Raw genomic sequence first — 17,597 nt, forward strand, 5'->3', positions numbered from 1 at the left:
CGCTCCATAGATGCTGCTGCTGCACCCGCTGAGTTTCTCCAGCATTTTTGTGTACCAAGGAACTGAAGATGCTGGTTTACCAAGGAACAACGCAAAATGCTGGATTGACTCAGTAGCCCAGGGATGCTGCCTGACTCGTTGAATCACTCCAGCATTTTGTGTCTTTTCTAGAATGTGTTGCATCTTTGCAGGCAAACCACTCCACCAGCACTGCTTTCCTCCAAAGTGCAGATAAGCAGCCTTTGTTCCTGTCAGATTTGACTGTGGAATTCAGTAGGTTAGTCAACTGCGAGAATTATAGGCATGCTTTATTCTAACACATCCACACATGGCACATTTTCAGTTGATCAGGGGAGGAGTCTCTGAATAAAGGCCTGACACAGAAATCATGTTCTCCGATCTAACTCTGGAGCACGAAGCCCAATAGTAGTTCCTCTGCTATCTCCCATCCTCCTTAATAGATTGAAAATAGTATCTTTATATTGTACAATGTCACAAGATGTTTCAGACAGCAGATAATGAAAATAGCTTGAGACGAAGTGCAAAGAATATACAGTACTGAAAGTGGTAGATAACTCTACAAGTGGTCGCAATTTTCATCATCAAGATTTGACCTTACTGCAAAGAGCTTTTGGCAAAATAGCTTCTTCATTAACTTGTCGTCACTCAGGCTCTGAGCAAGACATCAGTGCAGTGAGTGTGATATAGAAATTAATATGAGTAAATTACATTTGGATAAAAACATTTGGATAAAAATATAAAAGGAATAAACATTTGGACAGACAAGTTTTTCTCTTATAAAAATATTTGCTCCTCTTTACAGAACACACAAAGAGAATTTATCCCCTGAGGGCTGTATTGTTGTAAATTGTAATCTCTTTCATTTCTAGACCCAACAGCACATTTTTTTCTTAATTCATCGATGGGTTTTAAAGGAAGCCTAAGCACCACACAACATATCTTCTGCTTGCAGTGTCAGCCTCGGGAATGCTTCCAGCTGTTGAATTAAACAAATATTCAATTATCAATTCTCCAAAAAATCCGGAGAAGGATCCCTTCTTCCACATATGGAAGACTCAGGAGAAGGATCAATGAATTGTCTGCTGCATGTCACATGCTTTAGTTATCAGGTGCTCACTGGTCCTTTTGGACCCAGTCCCAACTTTCCTCGCTGTCCTTCCTGTTCTTCTCAGCTTCAATGATTTCTTTGTACCTCCGACGAAAGAAGCCCATCTAGGGAAAAAAGAAAAATAGAATGTATCAGAGTCCAAAATAAATACAGACTGACTTACAAGAATTTAGTTTGGGCAAATATAACTGTGATCAATGAGGGCCCTTTACCCCTTGCATAATGTTGTTTATTTTGTGTTTAATCATCCATAGAGGTTACGTTCTAACCCACCAACAGTTGTCTCATCTGTATCAGCAGGAAGGTTGACTGATGTTGGTGTTAAAGTGTCTTCATCCCAGAAAACTGCAGTAAACCCTTTCCTTTGCACAAGGTGAACTGAAGTGACCTTTGAAAGGCTAAAATGTATGCAATTGCCAGGAACACTGAACTTGGAGAGCATTTTGGCTTCTATCACATGAATTCATATTTCAGTGAAATCATTGGGATTGCTGGCAAAAATCACTCAGAAATGTGAATGTGACATTCCCCAGTGTTGGTGATGATCATCATGAGAAAATACAAATAAAGAGAAAGGTATTAGTGGCCGTCATTGTCATTACTGTCAAGAGGTTCATCACTAATTGTGCTATATTATAGTGGCCGCTAAAATTTGGATAATTACTGTTTACAAAATCCTCAACTAAACAGTTTATCCGTTCCTTTCTGTGGAATTTTCTGGTGAACTTCAGCAGACTCATTTACAGGATAAATTCAGTGATGTCGCAATTTCGGGGGAGGTAAACTTAACATAAAACATAGATCAGTGAATCTATTCCCAATTACACTCTCTTCAGGAACAGCTTTCATTCGTCAGTGCTCAACTTTCCTTATATTTGTTAGTCAGTATTTTCTTATTCCTGAGGGTTTGCTTATGCAAATCTCAGCGATGCGTTGAAAGCTTAAGTACACAAAGAAATGTTCATGTCCGGGAAGTCTTTCCTTTCAACTGCTTTTAAAAAAAAATAGTTCAGATGTTCCATTAGTATAAACTTGTTAGTAAAACTTCACATTTTTGGCAGCGTCTACTGACAGCAAAGGATAGGAGACTGACCCACAGTTCCTCTGCCTCAGGTGAAATTAGACCCCAACAGTTAAGTCTAACATCTGTCCTCACTTTCAACTTAATACATGGAAATCTGATCTCAACCGAGGGAAAAGTCTGTGAGCACAACAACTTTCACGGTCTATGCAATTTTCACCATTTCCGCAAATATCTATTTGATCTTAAATGTTTTCCACCATCAATATTATTATAGTCATAAAAATTAATCTAGGTGCAGCACCGTTACAGTGTGATAGAATTATCATCAGTTGTGGAGAACTGAAGCTTATTGATTTTGAAAGACTTTGCTTCTGTGATGTTTTCTAATTATATTTTCTTTCTTTAAATGACTTACAATGTAATTTCATGATTTCAAGCTTGGGTCAGAAAATTAGCGCTCATGTCAAAGAGAAATCCATAAAAGTTTTAAATCTAATACATCAACAGGCAGTTCTGGAAAATGCTGTGTAAGCACTGGAAGCAGAAGAACAATATTGCACATTCTCAGTAGGACCTGGTATGCTTTACAGAAATTGAAGTACTTTTAAAATATTATAGAATCATGAAATCATACAGCTCTTCAGCCTTCCATAACCATGCTGACCTTGCAGTACCCATCTTTACTAATCTATTCATCAGCACTTGGCTCATAGCCTTCCATGCCTTGCAATTGAAGTGCTCACCTGGATATTTCCTAGTTGCCGTGAGAGATTTGCTTCCACCACCCTCTCAAGCTATATATATTTCAAACTCAATAACTCTCTGGGTGAACAAAAAAAATCACTTTATATCCCCTCTAAAGCTCTTACTCGTTACCTTAAACCTATGGCCACTTCTATTGTGGGGAAAGGTTTTTTATTGACTCCTCTTTCTATCCCCCTCACAATGTTGTACACCTCTATTAAATCCCCTTCCCAGCCTTCTATGCTCCAAGGAAAGCAAAGCCAACCTATCCTGTACCCCCTCATGATAAGGACACTCCAACATGCCAGTGAATCTCCTCTGCAATCTCCAGTCTCCAGTCTCCGGAGCAATGATGGCCTTTTATAATAGTGGAAACCAAAATGGCACATAATATTCCAGATGCGGTTTCACCAATGTTTTATAAAACTCTCACCCCCTCCAACACCTGTGTGTGTGGGGGTGGTTATTGTGTGGGTGACGCCGCAGGCCGACCCCCTCCTCCCACAAACCGCACGTTGAGGGGACGGGGCCCAACGAGTTCCACTTGGTCTAGTGTTTTATAAAACTGTCGCGTTACTTCACTGCTCTTATATTCTATTTCAAAAGGATTTGAGTATAAGAGCAGGGAGGTTCTACTGCAGTTGTACAGATACTCCAGGTGAGACCACACCTGGAGTATTGCGTACAGCTTTGGTCTCCAAATCTGAGGAAGGACATTATTGCCATAGAGGGAGTGCAAAGAAGGTTCACCAGACTGATTCCTGGGATGTCAGGACTTTCATATGAAGAAAGACTGGATAGACTTGGTTTGTACTCTCTAGAATTTAGGAGATTAAGGGGGGATCTTATAGAAACTTACAAAATTCTTAAGGGGTTGGACAGGCTAGATGCAGGAAGATTGTTCCCGATGTTGGGGAAGTCCAGGACAAGGGGTCACAGCTTAAGGATAGAGGGGAAATCCTTTAGGACCGAGATGAGAAAAACATTTTTCACACAGAGAGTGGTGAATCTCTGGAACTCTCTGCCACAGAAGGTAGTTGAGGCCAGTTCATTGGCTATATTTAAGAGGGAGTTAGATGTGGCCCTTGTGGCTAAAGGGATCAGGGGGTATGGAGAGAAGGCAGGTACGGGATACTGAGTTGGATGATCAGCCAATGATCATATTGAATGGCGGTGCAGGCTCGAAGGGCCGAATGGCCTACTCCTGCACCTATTTTCTATGTTTCTATGTTTCTCTGTTGCAGCCTGGCTCAATTAGCATTCTATATATACAACCATATCTATCTATACAGGCAACTTCCGGGATTATTGTTGGTATCTGCAGAAATGGTATAGTTGAACTACACAGCCCAATGTTTTTAAAGAGCAATATGTTACATCACCAACTTTCGACTAAACTGTATGGGGCTGGGGATAGAAAAGCATTGGTGAGAGATCAGGTAGTGGGAACTTTAGAAAGTTAAAGTGAGAGGATAAGAAAAGAGTGCAGTGTAGTAAAATGGGTAATTATATCAAGAGTGTGATAGGGTCAGAACATTCAAATGCCCCTGCTACTAAATCCAGAAATGGAAAAGTAAAACAAAAATGTTTCAAGGCTCTGTTTCTGGATGTAGGCAGCATTCACAATAAATCAGACACATTGTTGGGACTGATAGAAATTAAAATAAATGATGTGATAACCAATACAAAGTGAGGAAGGCTGGGATTTAGCATTCAATGTTATTTGATGTTTCAGAAGATAAGCAGACAGGATATGGAGTGAGGCATATGTGTTAATAAACAATTTGATCAATAGTGAGAAATAATCTTAGCTCAGTGCAGATAAGAAATAGCGAGGGAAAGAAGTCACTGATGGTAGCAGTCTAAAGACCTTCAAAAACACTTTGTTGTTGGATAAGTATAAATCAAAAAATAATGGGAACTTACAAGAAAGGAACTATAGTAACAATGGGTGACTTTAAGCTCCACCCACATTGGACAAAACAGACTGACAAAGATAATCTTTGGGATGTATTCACAGTTTCTAAGAATAATACGAGGTGAAGCAGCCAGGGAACAGACAGTTTTAGATTCATTCATGTTTATGAAGAAGGATTGATTAATGATCTCACAATAAAAAACACTCTGGGAAGAATTATAACGTCATATAATTTCATATTGAATTTGAGATTGAGAATCCTAGGCCCAAAGCACAAAGTCTTACTTAAAAAAAGCAATTTCTGAACTAGGGAAACAAGGAACAGCAGATGCTGGTTTACAAAACAAGAAACAGAGTGTTGGAGTAACTCAGCAGGTCAGGCAGCTTCTCAGTAGAACATAGAAAGGTGCCATTTCAGGTCAGGAAACTTCTACAGACTGATCGGAGCGGGGGAGAAGAAAGTTGGAAGAGAGATGGGGCAGGACTGGGCCTGGTAGGTAATAGGTCGATCTATTACCTGGGTCAACCTGGTAAGGAGGGTTATTGATAGGCAAATGGTTGGAACAAAAGGCAGAGGTGAAGCTGCACGACAAAAGGAATGAGAGTTGAGAATTGTGAAGCTAAAGAAAGGAATGTAGGTGGAAGGGGAGAGGTAGGTAGGTCTAGGTGGGACACAGTGGGGAGTAGGGGTGAAAGAACAGGAGGATTATATAGGGGAAGAAGGGAGAGGGGAGGGTTATGCATTTACCTGGAGAATTCAATGTTGATATCACAGGGTCATAAGCTGCCCAAGTGGAATATAAAAGTTGGCATGTGGTCTCAATTAGCTTCTATATATACTGTCCTGTGCATCCTCCACTCCGGCAGTGGAGGAGGCCCAGGACAGTAAGGTCAGTATGGGAATGGAAAGGTGAAATGGATAGCAACTGGGAGATCCTGTTGGCCTTGGCAGACCAAGCAGAGGTTTCGCCAAACACTTAAGTTCGGTCTGTTTCCAATCCATTTTAAGTCCATACATCTTCACATCTGGGGCCTAACTCTCCATTGCCAGAGTGAGGGCTCACACTAACCAGAGGAACGGAATCTCATATTCTGCTTGGTAGCTTATAACCATATAATAATAACCATATAACAATTACAGCACGGAAACAGGCCATCTCGACCCTTCTAGTCCGTGCCGAACACGTATTCTCCCCTAGTCCCATTTACCTGCGCTCAGACCATAACCCTCCATTCCTTTCCGTCCATATAACTATCCAATTTATTTTAAAATGATAAAAACGAACCTGCCTCCATCGCTTCCACTGGAAGCTCATTCCACACAGCCACCACTCTCTGAGTAAAGACGTTCCCCCTCATGTTCCCCCTAAACTTCTGTCCCTTAATTCTCAAGTCATGTCCCCTTGTTTGCATCTTCCCTCCTCTCAGTGGGAAAAGCTTATCCACGTCAACTCTGTATCTCCCTGTCCCACTTAGGAAACCTGAACGGAAACCACTGGAGACTTTGCGCCCCACCCAAGGTTTCCGTGCGGTTCCCGGAGGTTTATGTCAGTCTCCCTAATGGTCAAAAGTGGTTTCCGCTTCTTCTATGTTCCGGCGATTATTTCAAAAAATTCAAAACCGGCCGCGGCTAAAAATAGGTTGCCGTTTTAAAAATCGGTAATTTTTTAGTTGAAGCCGGTTGCGATGCTAGTTGAAGGTGGTTGCCGGAAGGTGGTTGCCGGAGGTTGCAGGTGGTTGCCGGAGGTTGCAGATAGTGCCGGAGGTTGCAGGTAGTAAGACCTTTTTTTCACCCAGTTTTATTCCACCAGGGAGGTCTTACCTTTTTAGACCATTAGGGAGACTGACAAAAACCTCCGGGAACCGCGCGGAAACCTTGAGTGGGGCGCAAAGTCTCCAGAGGTTTCCGTTCAGGTTTCCTAAGTGGGAAAGGGGCATTAGAATAGTGAGAATATGGAGCCAGGTGGGGGGAGAGGGTAGTATAATGTCAGACACTAGTGATGGTAAGTAGCAACGGATGAGGTGGGGGGGGGGGGGGGGGGGGGGGGGAGGGGAGATTAGGCAGTTAAAACTGGTTGGGAAAAGTCGGGGGAGGAGGATAGAGCCAGCCTAGTGGGTGAAAGATGAAACCAGGTAAAGGATGGATCATGGGCAGATTGAGCCAGTGGAGCGGGGAAGGGGATGTTAAAGGTGAACCATTGTGTATTTCCACTGCAAGAAAAAACAGACGCGTATTTTGACTAGTTTACCTTCCAAAGCAAGACTGCAAGCAACAGGAAAATGAGGATTCCCACAAAAAGGCTAATGGCAATGATCCATCCAACAACGTAACCACGAGGTTCCAGATTATGCAAGGCTTCAAACACCACCTAGACAAAGGGAAAACTTGAAGTCAAACAGGTTCACAGATACCAACATTAAAGATTGAATTACATATGGTCAAGAATGTTTTATTGTCCCAGATAGGACTATGAAATTCTTGCTTGCTGCAGCACAACAGAATATGTAAACATAATACATAACGGAGAAAAAAAGTTTGGTGTGTGTATATACACATGCACGCATACTCGATAAATAAACAAACAAATCTAGTGCAAATAAGTCTGTTGTAGTTCAGAGCTTATTTGTTGTCGTGTTTAATAACCTGATGGCTGTAGGGAAGAAGCTGTTCCTGAACCTGGACATTACAGTTTTCAAGCTCCTGTACCTTCTTCCCGATGGCAATGATGAAATGAATGTGCGGCCAGGATGGTGTGGGTCTTTGATGCCTTTTTGAGGGCGACTTCGATAGATTCCTTCGATGGTGGGGAGGTCAGGGCCGGTGATGGACTGGGCAGTGTTCAAAACTTTTTGCAGTCAATAGACAATAGGTGCAGGAGTAGGTCATTCGGTCCTTCGAGCCAGCACCGCCATTCAATGTGATCATGGCTGATCATCCCCAATCAGTACCCTGTTCCTGCCTTCCCCCCATATGCCCTGACTCTGCGATCTTTAAAAGCCCTATCTAGTTCTCTCTTGAAAGTATCGAGAGAACGCGCCTCCACCGCCCTCTGAAGCAGAGAATTCCACAGGCTCACAACTCTCTGTGAGAAAAAGTGTTTCCTCGTCTCCGTTCTAAATGGCTTACCCCTTATTCTTAAACTGTGGCCCATGGTTCTGGACTCCCCCAACATCGGGAACATGTTTCCTGCCTCTCGCGTGTCCAAACCCTTAACAATCTTATATGTTTCAACAAGATTCCCTCTCATCCTTCTAAACTCCGGAGTATACAAGCCCAGCTGCTCCATTCTCTCAACATATGACAGTCCTGCCATCCCGGGAATTAACCTTGTAAACCTACGCTGCACTCCCTCAATAGCAAGAATGTCCTTCCTCAGTCTTTTCCGCTCCTGCACGTTCAAGTTGCCGAACCAGGCCATGATGTAACCAGTGCACTTCTCTCCAACAGTTTGATGGCTAAAGTACTTTTGTCCAACATTCACACATTGTATAACGCAGCTCCTGCAAGTTTTTCCAATAATTAAATAATGTCTCTGAATTTAATTTTCCCATTGCAGTAATAAGAACAAATTCCCTTGTAAAATAAATCTTTGAGAGAGCATTAGGCATGCACGATAAGTAGAGTCACAGAGTTGTAGAGCTAATACAACATGGAAACAGACTCTTTGGCTCACGTTGTCCATACCGATAAATTGGCATGCTGCACCAGTCCAATTTACCGGCATTTGGCCCTTAGCCCTCACAACCCTGCTTATCCATATATCTGTCCAAATGTCCATTAAAAGTCATAATTACATCTGCTTCTATAGCTTCCTCTTGCCGTTCATTCTAGATACGGATTACCCTCTGAGCAACCCTCTGTTGCCCCTGAGGTCCTTCTTAAATCTCTCCCCTCTCATTTTAAGCCCATGCCCTGTGGTTTTAGAATCTTTTCCTCTGGAAAAAATGCCCCGCTTGATCTTGTACACCTCAATAAAATCACTCGTCAGCCACCTATGTTTCAAACAAAAAAGTCTCAGTCTATCCAACCTCTGCAAGCCCAAAAGCTTAGATGCCAACCTAGTGACTCTCTTCTGCAGCCTTAGAAACTTAATAACCTCCTTCTTATAAAAAAAAGACACAAAGTGCTGGAGTGACTCAACAAGTCATGCAGCATGTCTGGATAGGTGACGTTTCAGGTCGGAACCCTTCTTCAATCCTAACCCAATCCTGCTAAGTTACACCAGCACTGCATCTTTTTTTCTGATCTTTTGATGGAGAAAATGTACTTGTTGCAACAACTGAAGATAGCTGAGCCCAGGACAATGACCAGAGGAACTCCAATGCACTCAGGCCAAGATGATTAACCTCCCACCGCATTGCGTCTTAAACTTTTTTCTAATAATGGAGCATTAATATCTCTGATCACCGTTCATGAGTTCTAGCTTTATCAGATCATCTTTACATTTTAATTTAATTTAATAATGGAATTTACATTTTAATTTAATTATGGAACTTTCTCTTAATATGTATCATCCTTGCAAGCTAAATTAATGATGGCAGGTGTTATGTTCTTTAGGACTCCACCAACTTGGAGAATAGTATTGTAACTTCTGCTTTTGTGTATGTTACTAAGTTACAGAGATAGGTTGAATAAGTTAGGTCTTTATTCTCTGGAGCGCAGAAGGTTAAGGGGGGGACTTGATAGAGGTCTTTAAAATGATGAGAGGGATAGACAGAGTTGATGTGGACAAGCTTTTCCCTTTGAGAATAGGGAAGATTCAAACAAGAGGACATGACTTCAGAATTAAGGGACAGAAGTTTAAGGGTAACATGAGGGGGAACTTCTTTACTCAGAGAGTGGTAGCAGTGTGGAATGAGCTTCCAGTGGAAGTGGTGGAGGCAGGTTCATTGGCATCATTTAAAAATAAATTGGATAGGCATATGGATGAGAAGGGAATGGAGGGTTATGGTATGAGTGCAGGCAGGTGGGACTAAGGGGAAAAAAAGTTGTTCGGCACGGACTTGTAGGGCCGAGATGGCCTGTTTCCATGCTGTAATTGTTATATGGTTATATGGTGTTATATGGTATGTGACTGGGCTGAGGTTGAAGGTTGTATATGCTGGGATATACTGTAAGAAAACATCTCTACCTAGAAAACTGTTTGGGCAGCAAACCCCAACATTGTTATTTATGAAGTATAATGAAAAAGTGTTGAAATTCCCTATATCTGGTTTGCAAATTGTAAATTTCAGAATGTGGCCCCTATAGTTTCCATGATGTTTCATGTTTATGGAAAGAACATTATCATAATCACATCTGAGCACACATAAGACATTGTTGGTGTAGTTTTGGGAATGGCAACATAATTCAGTCTCTGGTTTGGTGCTGAAGCAATTTAGCACTTCATCAAAATGTGGTTGTTTTTCACACGTTAGTTCAGGATCTGATTTTGGGAGATTTCCTAAAATGACCCTTAAAAACCATGACAACTGCACGTCTGTAAAAATTTCCCAGATGTGCCCACTGACAGAATTTTAATACAGTACTATTTCTGGAAAGACTAGCCTTTTAGTCCCTTTCCACAGCCCTCTATTTTTTTTTTTTTTTTTTACTTTAAGCCGTCGGCTCTGCTTTCTCCATTGATTCCGATACTAAAACTGAACAGATATTTTTTTTTTTTTTAAGGATGCTGGTATTATTGTCTAATTACATGAATTCTCATAATTGAGTATTTGCTTGGCTAACTTAATGAGCAGTAAAAATCAACCACATTAGTGTGCAGCAGGAAGAGATGGGTTCCCCTCCCGGAAGGAAATTAATGGAAGAGTACAACACCCAAAACAAAATCTTATAATGACTCACTTAATCCTACGGCAATGTTCATCTAGCCACTGATTCACAAACCAGTGGAAATATTCTTGCATAATTTTAAACCTTGTGTCGTTATCAGCTATCCTCTGAAACATTTTTCTTAACAAGTCAGGAAGTATTACTTCTTTATTTTATTTAAATCTTTTTGAAGGCATACTTCAACATTCCATTCCATCTGCTGCTTCACCAGAGTGTGGGTATGTTGACAACAGCTGACCTTTGATTTCTAACTTCCACATAGGATTTGTGCAGGCTTCCTACACAAGCAGAGGTCACGTATAACTTATCCTGGAGCTCTCAACTTCAGGGATATATTAGGAGTCACGTTTATGATCAACCAGAATGACTCGTATGGCAATCTCATTTGAACATAAATTTTCAAACCTCCATGCTGAGCGTGCTTCTAATAAAGAACGTATGGCACAATTGTGATCACAATATCCTTGTACTTTCTTCCTGAGCATGTGGAACTGAACAGTCTCAACTTTTATTATTCAGCGCCTTCGATTCAAGAATAAAACATTAAAAGGCGGGTTGTTTTGCCAGGCATAGATCTGAGACACATGAATAAAAAATTAGGATGGATGACTAAAAGCTTGGTCAAGGTGCGATGAAATTTAAGACGGCAAGATAGAGAAAAAGTTGAGGAATTCCAGAGTTTAGAGTCCATCTGAACATACTTGGCTAATAAAGTACATCTGAAACCAATTGCCAATTATAGAGCAATGAAAATCAGGGATGTGCAAGAGGTCAAAATTGGAAGAGCGCTGAGATCCCTAAGGGTTTGTGGTTTGGTGGGGGTGGGTGGGGTGGGGGCAAGGAGAGAGAGGGGTTGAAGCTATAAAATACAAGACCACAATTTTAAAATTAAGGCATTACATTAAAAAACATGATTTAAATCCCCTCGGATGCTTTATTAAATAGCAAAAATGTGTGCTTATAAAGTGATATTTGGTTTTGCGGTATAGCTAATTGCCATCCATTTAAACTAAAGTATTACATGGCTCATTGTATCACTCTTGCTGCTGAGTCAGAGATTTGCAGATTAATGCCCCATTCCACAGGTTTGGATTGATGTTGAAATGCTATCTTTCATGCTATCTTTCATGTAACACATTCAATTCAGCTCCTGTGCTCATAAAAAAAACAAGTGGAAGACTTGTAGGCCATTTGGCCCCTCAATGAGATTCTGGTTGATCTGACTGTTCACTTCAATTCAAACATCCTTCCTCATTCTTAAGTCCCCATGTATTATAAAAACTATCAACCTCAAATTATTCAATTATTCTGTATTCACAGCCCTTTAGGACACAGGATTTGACAGATTTGTTGTATTGTCTGAACAAGGAACACTACTGCACAGGAACAGGCCTTTCAGCCCACAATGTCTGTGCTGTACATGATGCCAAGGCCAACTATTTCTGATCTGCTTGCACATAGTCCAAATTCCTCTATTCCCTGCATATCCAAGCTCCTATCCAAAAATCTCTTAAATGTCATTAGACAATAGACAATAAGTGCAGGAGTAGACCATTCGGCCCTTCAATGTGATCATGGCCGATCATCCCCAATCAGTACCCCGTTCCTGCCTTCTCCCCATATCCCCTGACTCCGCTAGGTTTAAGAGAATCTAGCCCTCTCTTGAAAGTATCCAGAGAACCGGCCTCAGTCGTGTCTGCCACCGCCACCTCCAGCAGCCTGTTCCAGGCACTCACCACTCACTGTGTAAGAATCCTGCCCCACACATGTCTTTTGGTTTAGTTTATTGTCATGTGCACCGAGTTACAGTAAAAAAAACTTTGGCGCCTTTGAGGGGGGGCGGGATTAAAATCCAGTTTTCTACTGCTTATCGGAGGTGGACTTCCTCGGGCTGCCAGCTGCTGAAGAATAATCGATCGGACTTCCATTCCCGATTTTGTTTTTTAATCGCGAGACAATTTAATAATTATATTAAAATCAAAAGCAACTTCTAACGCCTACAACGTGATGGATCGCAAAAACGGGACAAAACAAAGTGTAAGTCGTATATTTTACATATAAACTTGCTTCTTGGGGTGGCTTTAATCTAATTTTACGTTGCAAAAATGTTATTTGGGCCCCATACGAACCGGCAGTGTTTTTCCTGCCGATATGGAGTTCAAATTCACCGCATATGCAACGTTCCAACCAATAGCTTTCCAGAAAAACCCACTCGCAAGATGATTTAAATGCTCTTTTTTTTTTGGACAATCATGTGACAAGAGCATCTAAATCGTCTATATTTTGTGTTATTTCTATCCATAGTCAATATTTTTATATTAAATATCAGTTTTAGTCCCAAGTATTGTGCAAAAAAATAATAATTTTAATTATATTGAGTGGATGTTTCTAAATTAATTTATGGGAATTAAACATTAAATTCATTCCATCTGGCATATAAATTCATGACAGTGAGATTTAAAAATCATGTTATATTGTGAATTCTAGTGTGAATGGGATTAGTTTGTTATTTGGATACTTAGGCTATTTAAAAAAATATATCCTTTCCTTAAGAAATGGAATCTACACGACATTCTTAATGGGAAAGTAGTGGGCAGAATGCATGTCATGCGTGGTTTGAAGAGCAAAAACTTGTAGTTTACAATGCCAAAATTGGAAAGGTTGAGGAAAAACAAGGTGTACAGAGTTGCTTATTGGTTACAATCTGAGGAGTATGATGATGCTACTGATTATGATATGCCAATGTACCAGCTAGCAACTGATCTACTCCATAAAGACTTGGTCTATTGCTAGAAATTGTAATTTATTTACCTATCTGTTAAGGACTTACAGCATATAATACAATAATATTAAAGTTCTGATCTTGAGAATATCTCATTTTTGAATTTTCAAGGCAGTCTGGGTATTTATTACTATTTCCGTCACAACGGTCAATTTTGTAATTAACTACAATTAGGTAAGTAACTAATTATATGCTTTAATTTCAGGTCATCCAAGTAAGATGTTTTATATTTGTTTCAGAATGCTTCAATCTATAATAACTGAAAATTTCATTCAGTTCTCTTAATTTTTAAGAAAGTTATGGGCTTTAGACTGTCCTCGATCACAGCTTTTGTGTTAAGTCAATGGAAAAGCAATAGGTAACAAGATGCTAATTTCCGAGTATGAAAAAGGCCATAAATGACTTTTTTAATACTGAAAATATGAAAGTGAATTGGGTGTCAAATTAAACTTCTTTTTATGCTTTATCTGATGGGATAAATTGCAGACTTGATTTTTAAAATCTCAAAGTTTTGTAACATTGCTACATCTATGGAGCGAAGGAAATATGCAACGTTTCGGGCCAAAACCATTCTTCAAATGCCCGAAACATTGCCTATTTTCTTCGCTCCATAGATGCTGCCTCACCCGCTGAGTTTCTCCAGCATTTTTGTCTACCTTCGATTTTCCAGCATCTGCAATTCCTTCTTAAACATATTAATCAAGAGACTGTGTTTTGAAGAATTATCTTTCGACGGCATTGAATGTATCGTGGAGAACTCGTGGATGCGTAAAGAAACTATCTCCTTACCCGTGTCTTTAATCATAGTGGCTAGAGGAAAATATTCCCTGAACGATATAATAATCTGCCACTACACAGGGGTTCCCAACCAATTTTGTCCCGTTTACCCCAGGCAAATTTAATAGCACATAACAATGTTATTTCATTTATTTATGAACTAATGATGAACAGATACAGGTATAGCAGAACCAAACACAGTCAGTCAATGAAAAAAAAATCTGCAAATCCAGAATCAACATATTTTCACCCTGGGAAGGCGAAATGTACCCCCGGGAGTAAATTTACCCCAGGTTGGGAACCCTTGGTCTAATCTGTCCAATCCTTGTACCTGCCCAGATGTTTCATTAACACTGCGATATTACTTGCCACAACTACCTCCCCCAGAAGCTCATTCCATACACCCACCACCCTTTGTATGGAAATGTAATCCCTCAGGTTCCTAGTAAATCTTTCCTCACTCATCTTAAACCTATGTCTTCTGGTTCTCAATTCCCCTACCCAAGCAAAGAAACTCTGTGTGTCTTCCCAATCTATTCCTCTCATGATTTTGTACACCTCTATGAGATCACCCCTCATTCTCCAGCAATCCAAGGAATAGAGTCGTAGCCTGCTCAACGTCTTCCTATAGCTCAGGCCCTCGAGTCCCGGCAACATCCTCGTAAATGTAAAGTGTCTTGCCATTAATTGTCCATTTCCCCCTTATATTCAACCTGCCGATGGCAGCCTCGCCAACAGTATCTTTTTGTCTTTTTTGTTATTTTTAGTGTGTTTATCCTTTACCGCATGATGTCTAAAGCCAATCTGAGAAGGGTGTCACCCTAAAAGGTATACTCGACATGGGAACCAGCAACACCCACCATTGCTATAGCAGCACAAGAGTGGGAGATAGTTACAGAGTGATAGAGTGTGGAAACAGGCCCTTCAGCCCAACTTGTCCACACCAGCCAACATGTCCCAGCTACACTGGCCCCACCTGCCTGTGTTTGGTCCATATCCCTCCAAATTTGTCCTATCCATGTACTTGTCTAACTGTTTCTTAAACGTTTGGATAGTCCCAGCCTCAACCAACTCTCAAGTCACAGAGAGGTCTTTCAGTTAACATTTTTCTCTCCGTTTTATTGAGAGATGATGCCAGTGATGTTCTGCTGGGAATTCCCTTCAGTACCATTATTCATCTTCTTGTTCCCTCTGATCATCATCCCACATTTCTGTCACTCAGGTTCTGGGTGTCATGCTGTTCCTCATCAGGGATGGCTGTTATCTTCAGATCGCTAATTTGTGCAACATACTGTGCACAACAGTGTCGTCTTTACATGTGCTTGCTGTCTGCTGCAGCACAACCCTCGAGTGATGCAAGTGCTCAAATTTCATTTTAGAAGACTAATGATATTTAACTTAACGATTCTGGTGCTTGTATGGCAGAATAAAGGGTTCTTCTGATGACCCACAACACCAGGTCACCGAGGTAGTGAGAATCCAAACAGTGCATATATTGAGTGAAAAAGGGCTCCCCAGGGAAATTAGTGGAAATGTTCAGTCATAGAGTAAAAAAAGCGTGGAAGCTCAGACGCTTCGGCCCAACTTGGCCCACACCGACCAACATGTCCCATCTACACTAGTCCCACCTGCCTACATTGGGCTCATATCCTTCTAAACCTATCCTATCCGATCCAGTGTCTTTTAAACACTGTGATAGTACCTGCCTCAACTACCTCCCCCGGCAGCTCACTCCATACACCAACTACCCGTTGTGTAAAAAAAGTTGTCCCACAGGTTCCTATGAAATCTTTCCTCCCTTATCTTAAACCTACAATGCCCTCCATAATGTTTGGGACAAAGACCCATCATTTATTTATTTGCCTCTGTATTCCACAATTTCAGACTTGTAATAGAAAAAAAAATCACATGTAGTTAAAGTGCACATTATCAGATTTTAATAAAGGCAATGTTTATACATTTTGGTTTCACCATGTAGAAATTACAGCAGTGTTTATGCATAGCCCCCCCCCCCCCCCCCCCCATTTCGGGGCACCATAATATTTTGGACAGCAATGTCATGTAAATGAAAGTAGTCATGTTTAGTATTTTGATTCATATCCTTTGGATGCAATGACTGCTTGAAGTCTGCAATTCATGGACATAACCAGTTGCTGGGTGTCTTCTCTGGTGATGCTCTGTCAGGCCTGTATTATGCTTGTTTTGGGGGCTAGTCCCCTTCAGTCTACTTTTCAGCATATCAAAGCCATGCTCAATTGGGTTCAAATCGGGTGATTGACTAGGCCACTCAAGAATTGACTTTTTTTTAGCTTTGAGAAACTCCTTTGTTGCTTTAGCAGTATGTTTTGAGATCATTGTCTTGCTGTAGAATGAACCGCCGGCCAATGAGTTTTGAGGCATTTGTTTGAACTTGAGCAGATGGGATGTGTCTATACACTTCAGAATTCATTATGCCACAACCATCAGCAGTTGTATCATCAATGAAGATAAGTGAGCCACTACCTCCAGCAGCCATACATGCCCAGGCCACAACATCCCCACAAACCGTGTTTCACAGATGGGGTGGTGGTATGCTTTGGATCTTGGGCAGTTCCTTCTCTCCTCCATACTTTGCTCTTGCCATCACCCTGATATAAGTTAAGCTTCGTCTCATCTGTCCACAAGACCTTTTTTCCAGAACTGTGGTTGCTCCTTTAAGTACTTCTTGGCAAACTGTAACCTGGCCATCCTATTTTTGCAGCTAACCAGTGGTTTGCATCTTGCGGTGTAGCCTCTGTATTTCTGTTCATGAAGTCTTCTGCGGACAGTGGTCGTTGACAAATCCACACCTGACTCCTGAAGAGTGTTTCTGATCTGTCGGACAGGTGTTTGGGGGGTTTTCTTTACTATAGAGAGAATTCTTCTGTCATCAGCTGTGGAGGTCTTCCTTGGCCTGCCAGTCCCTTTGCGATTAGTAAGCTCAACAGTGATCTCTTTCTTCTTAATGATGTTCCAAACATTTGATTTTGGTAAGCCTAAGGTTTGGCTGATGTTTCTTACAGTTTTATTTGTGTTTCTCAGTCTGATAAAAGTCCTAAAAGCAATAAAAGTTTCCAAAGGTGATGGAAAGACTGGAGGAAAGACCAGGTGCTGAGAGCTCTCTTGTACCTGCATTAAGGAGGCAATTAAACACACCTGAACAATTATAAACGCCTGTGAAGCCATGTGTCCCAAACATTATGGTGCCCTGAAAAGGGGGAACTACGTATAAACACAGCAGTAATTTCTACATGGTGAAATCAAAATGTGTAAAAATACCCTTTAATAAAATTTGACAATGTGCACTTTAACCACATGTGATTTTTTTCCTATTACAAATCTCAAATTGTGGAGATTAGAGGCAAATAAATA

At 40.9% G+C, this 17,597-nt stretch overlaps 1 protein-coding gene across 2 annotated transcripts in view; it reads right to left on the reverse strand.

Annotated features, from left to right (window-relative positions):
- Window positions 1-290: 290 nt before the first annotated feature.
- Window positions 291-17,597, reverse strand: part of itga9 (integrin, alpha 9) — a 369,220-nt gene continuing 351,913 nt past the window's right edge. For both annotated transcript variants that reach the window (XM_055633502.1, XM_055633503.1), the window contains exons 27-28: window positions 7,065-7,184; window positions 291-1,233 (exon numbers count right to left, since the gene is read on the reverse strand). In XM_055633502.1, coding sequence (XP_055489477.1) covers window positions 1,135-1,233; window positions 7,065-7,184 — 219 coding nt within the window. In that variant the 3' untranslated portion in view covers window positions 291-1,134. The remainder of the gene's footprint in view (window positions 1,234-7,064; window positions 7,185-17,597) is intronic.

Source organism: Leucoraja erinacea, chromosome 4 (genome assembly GCF_028641065.1).
Source record: "Leucoraja erinacea ecotype New England chromosome 4, Leri_hhj_1, whole genome shotgun sequence".
NCBI classification, from domain to species: domain Eukaryota; kingdom Metazoa; phylum Chordata; class Chondrichthyes; order Rajiformes; family Rajidae; genus Leucoraja; species Leucoraja erinaceus.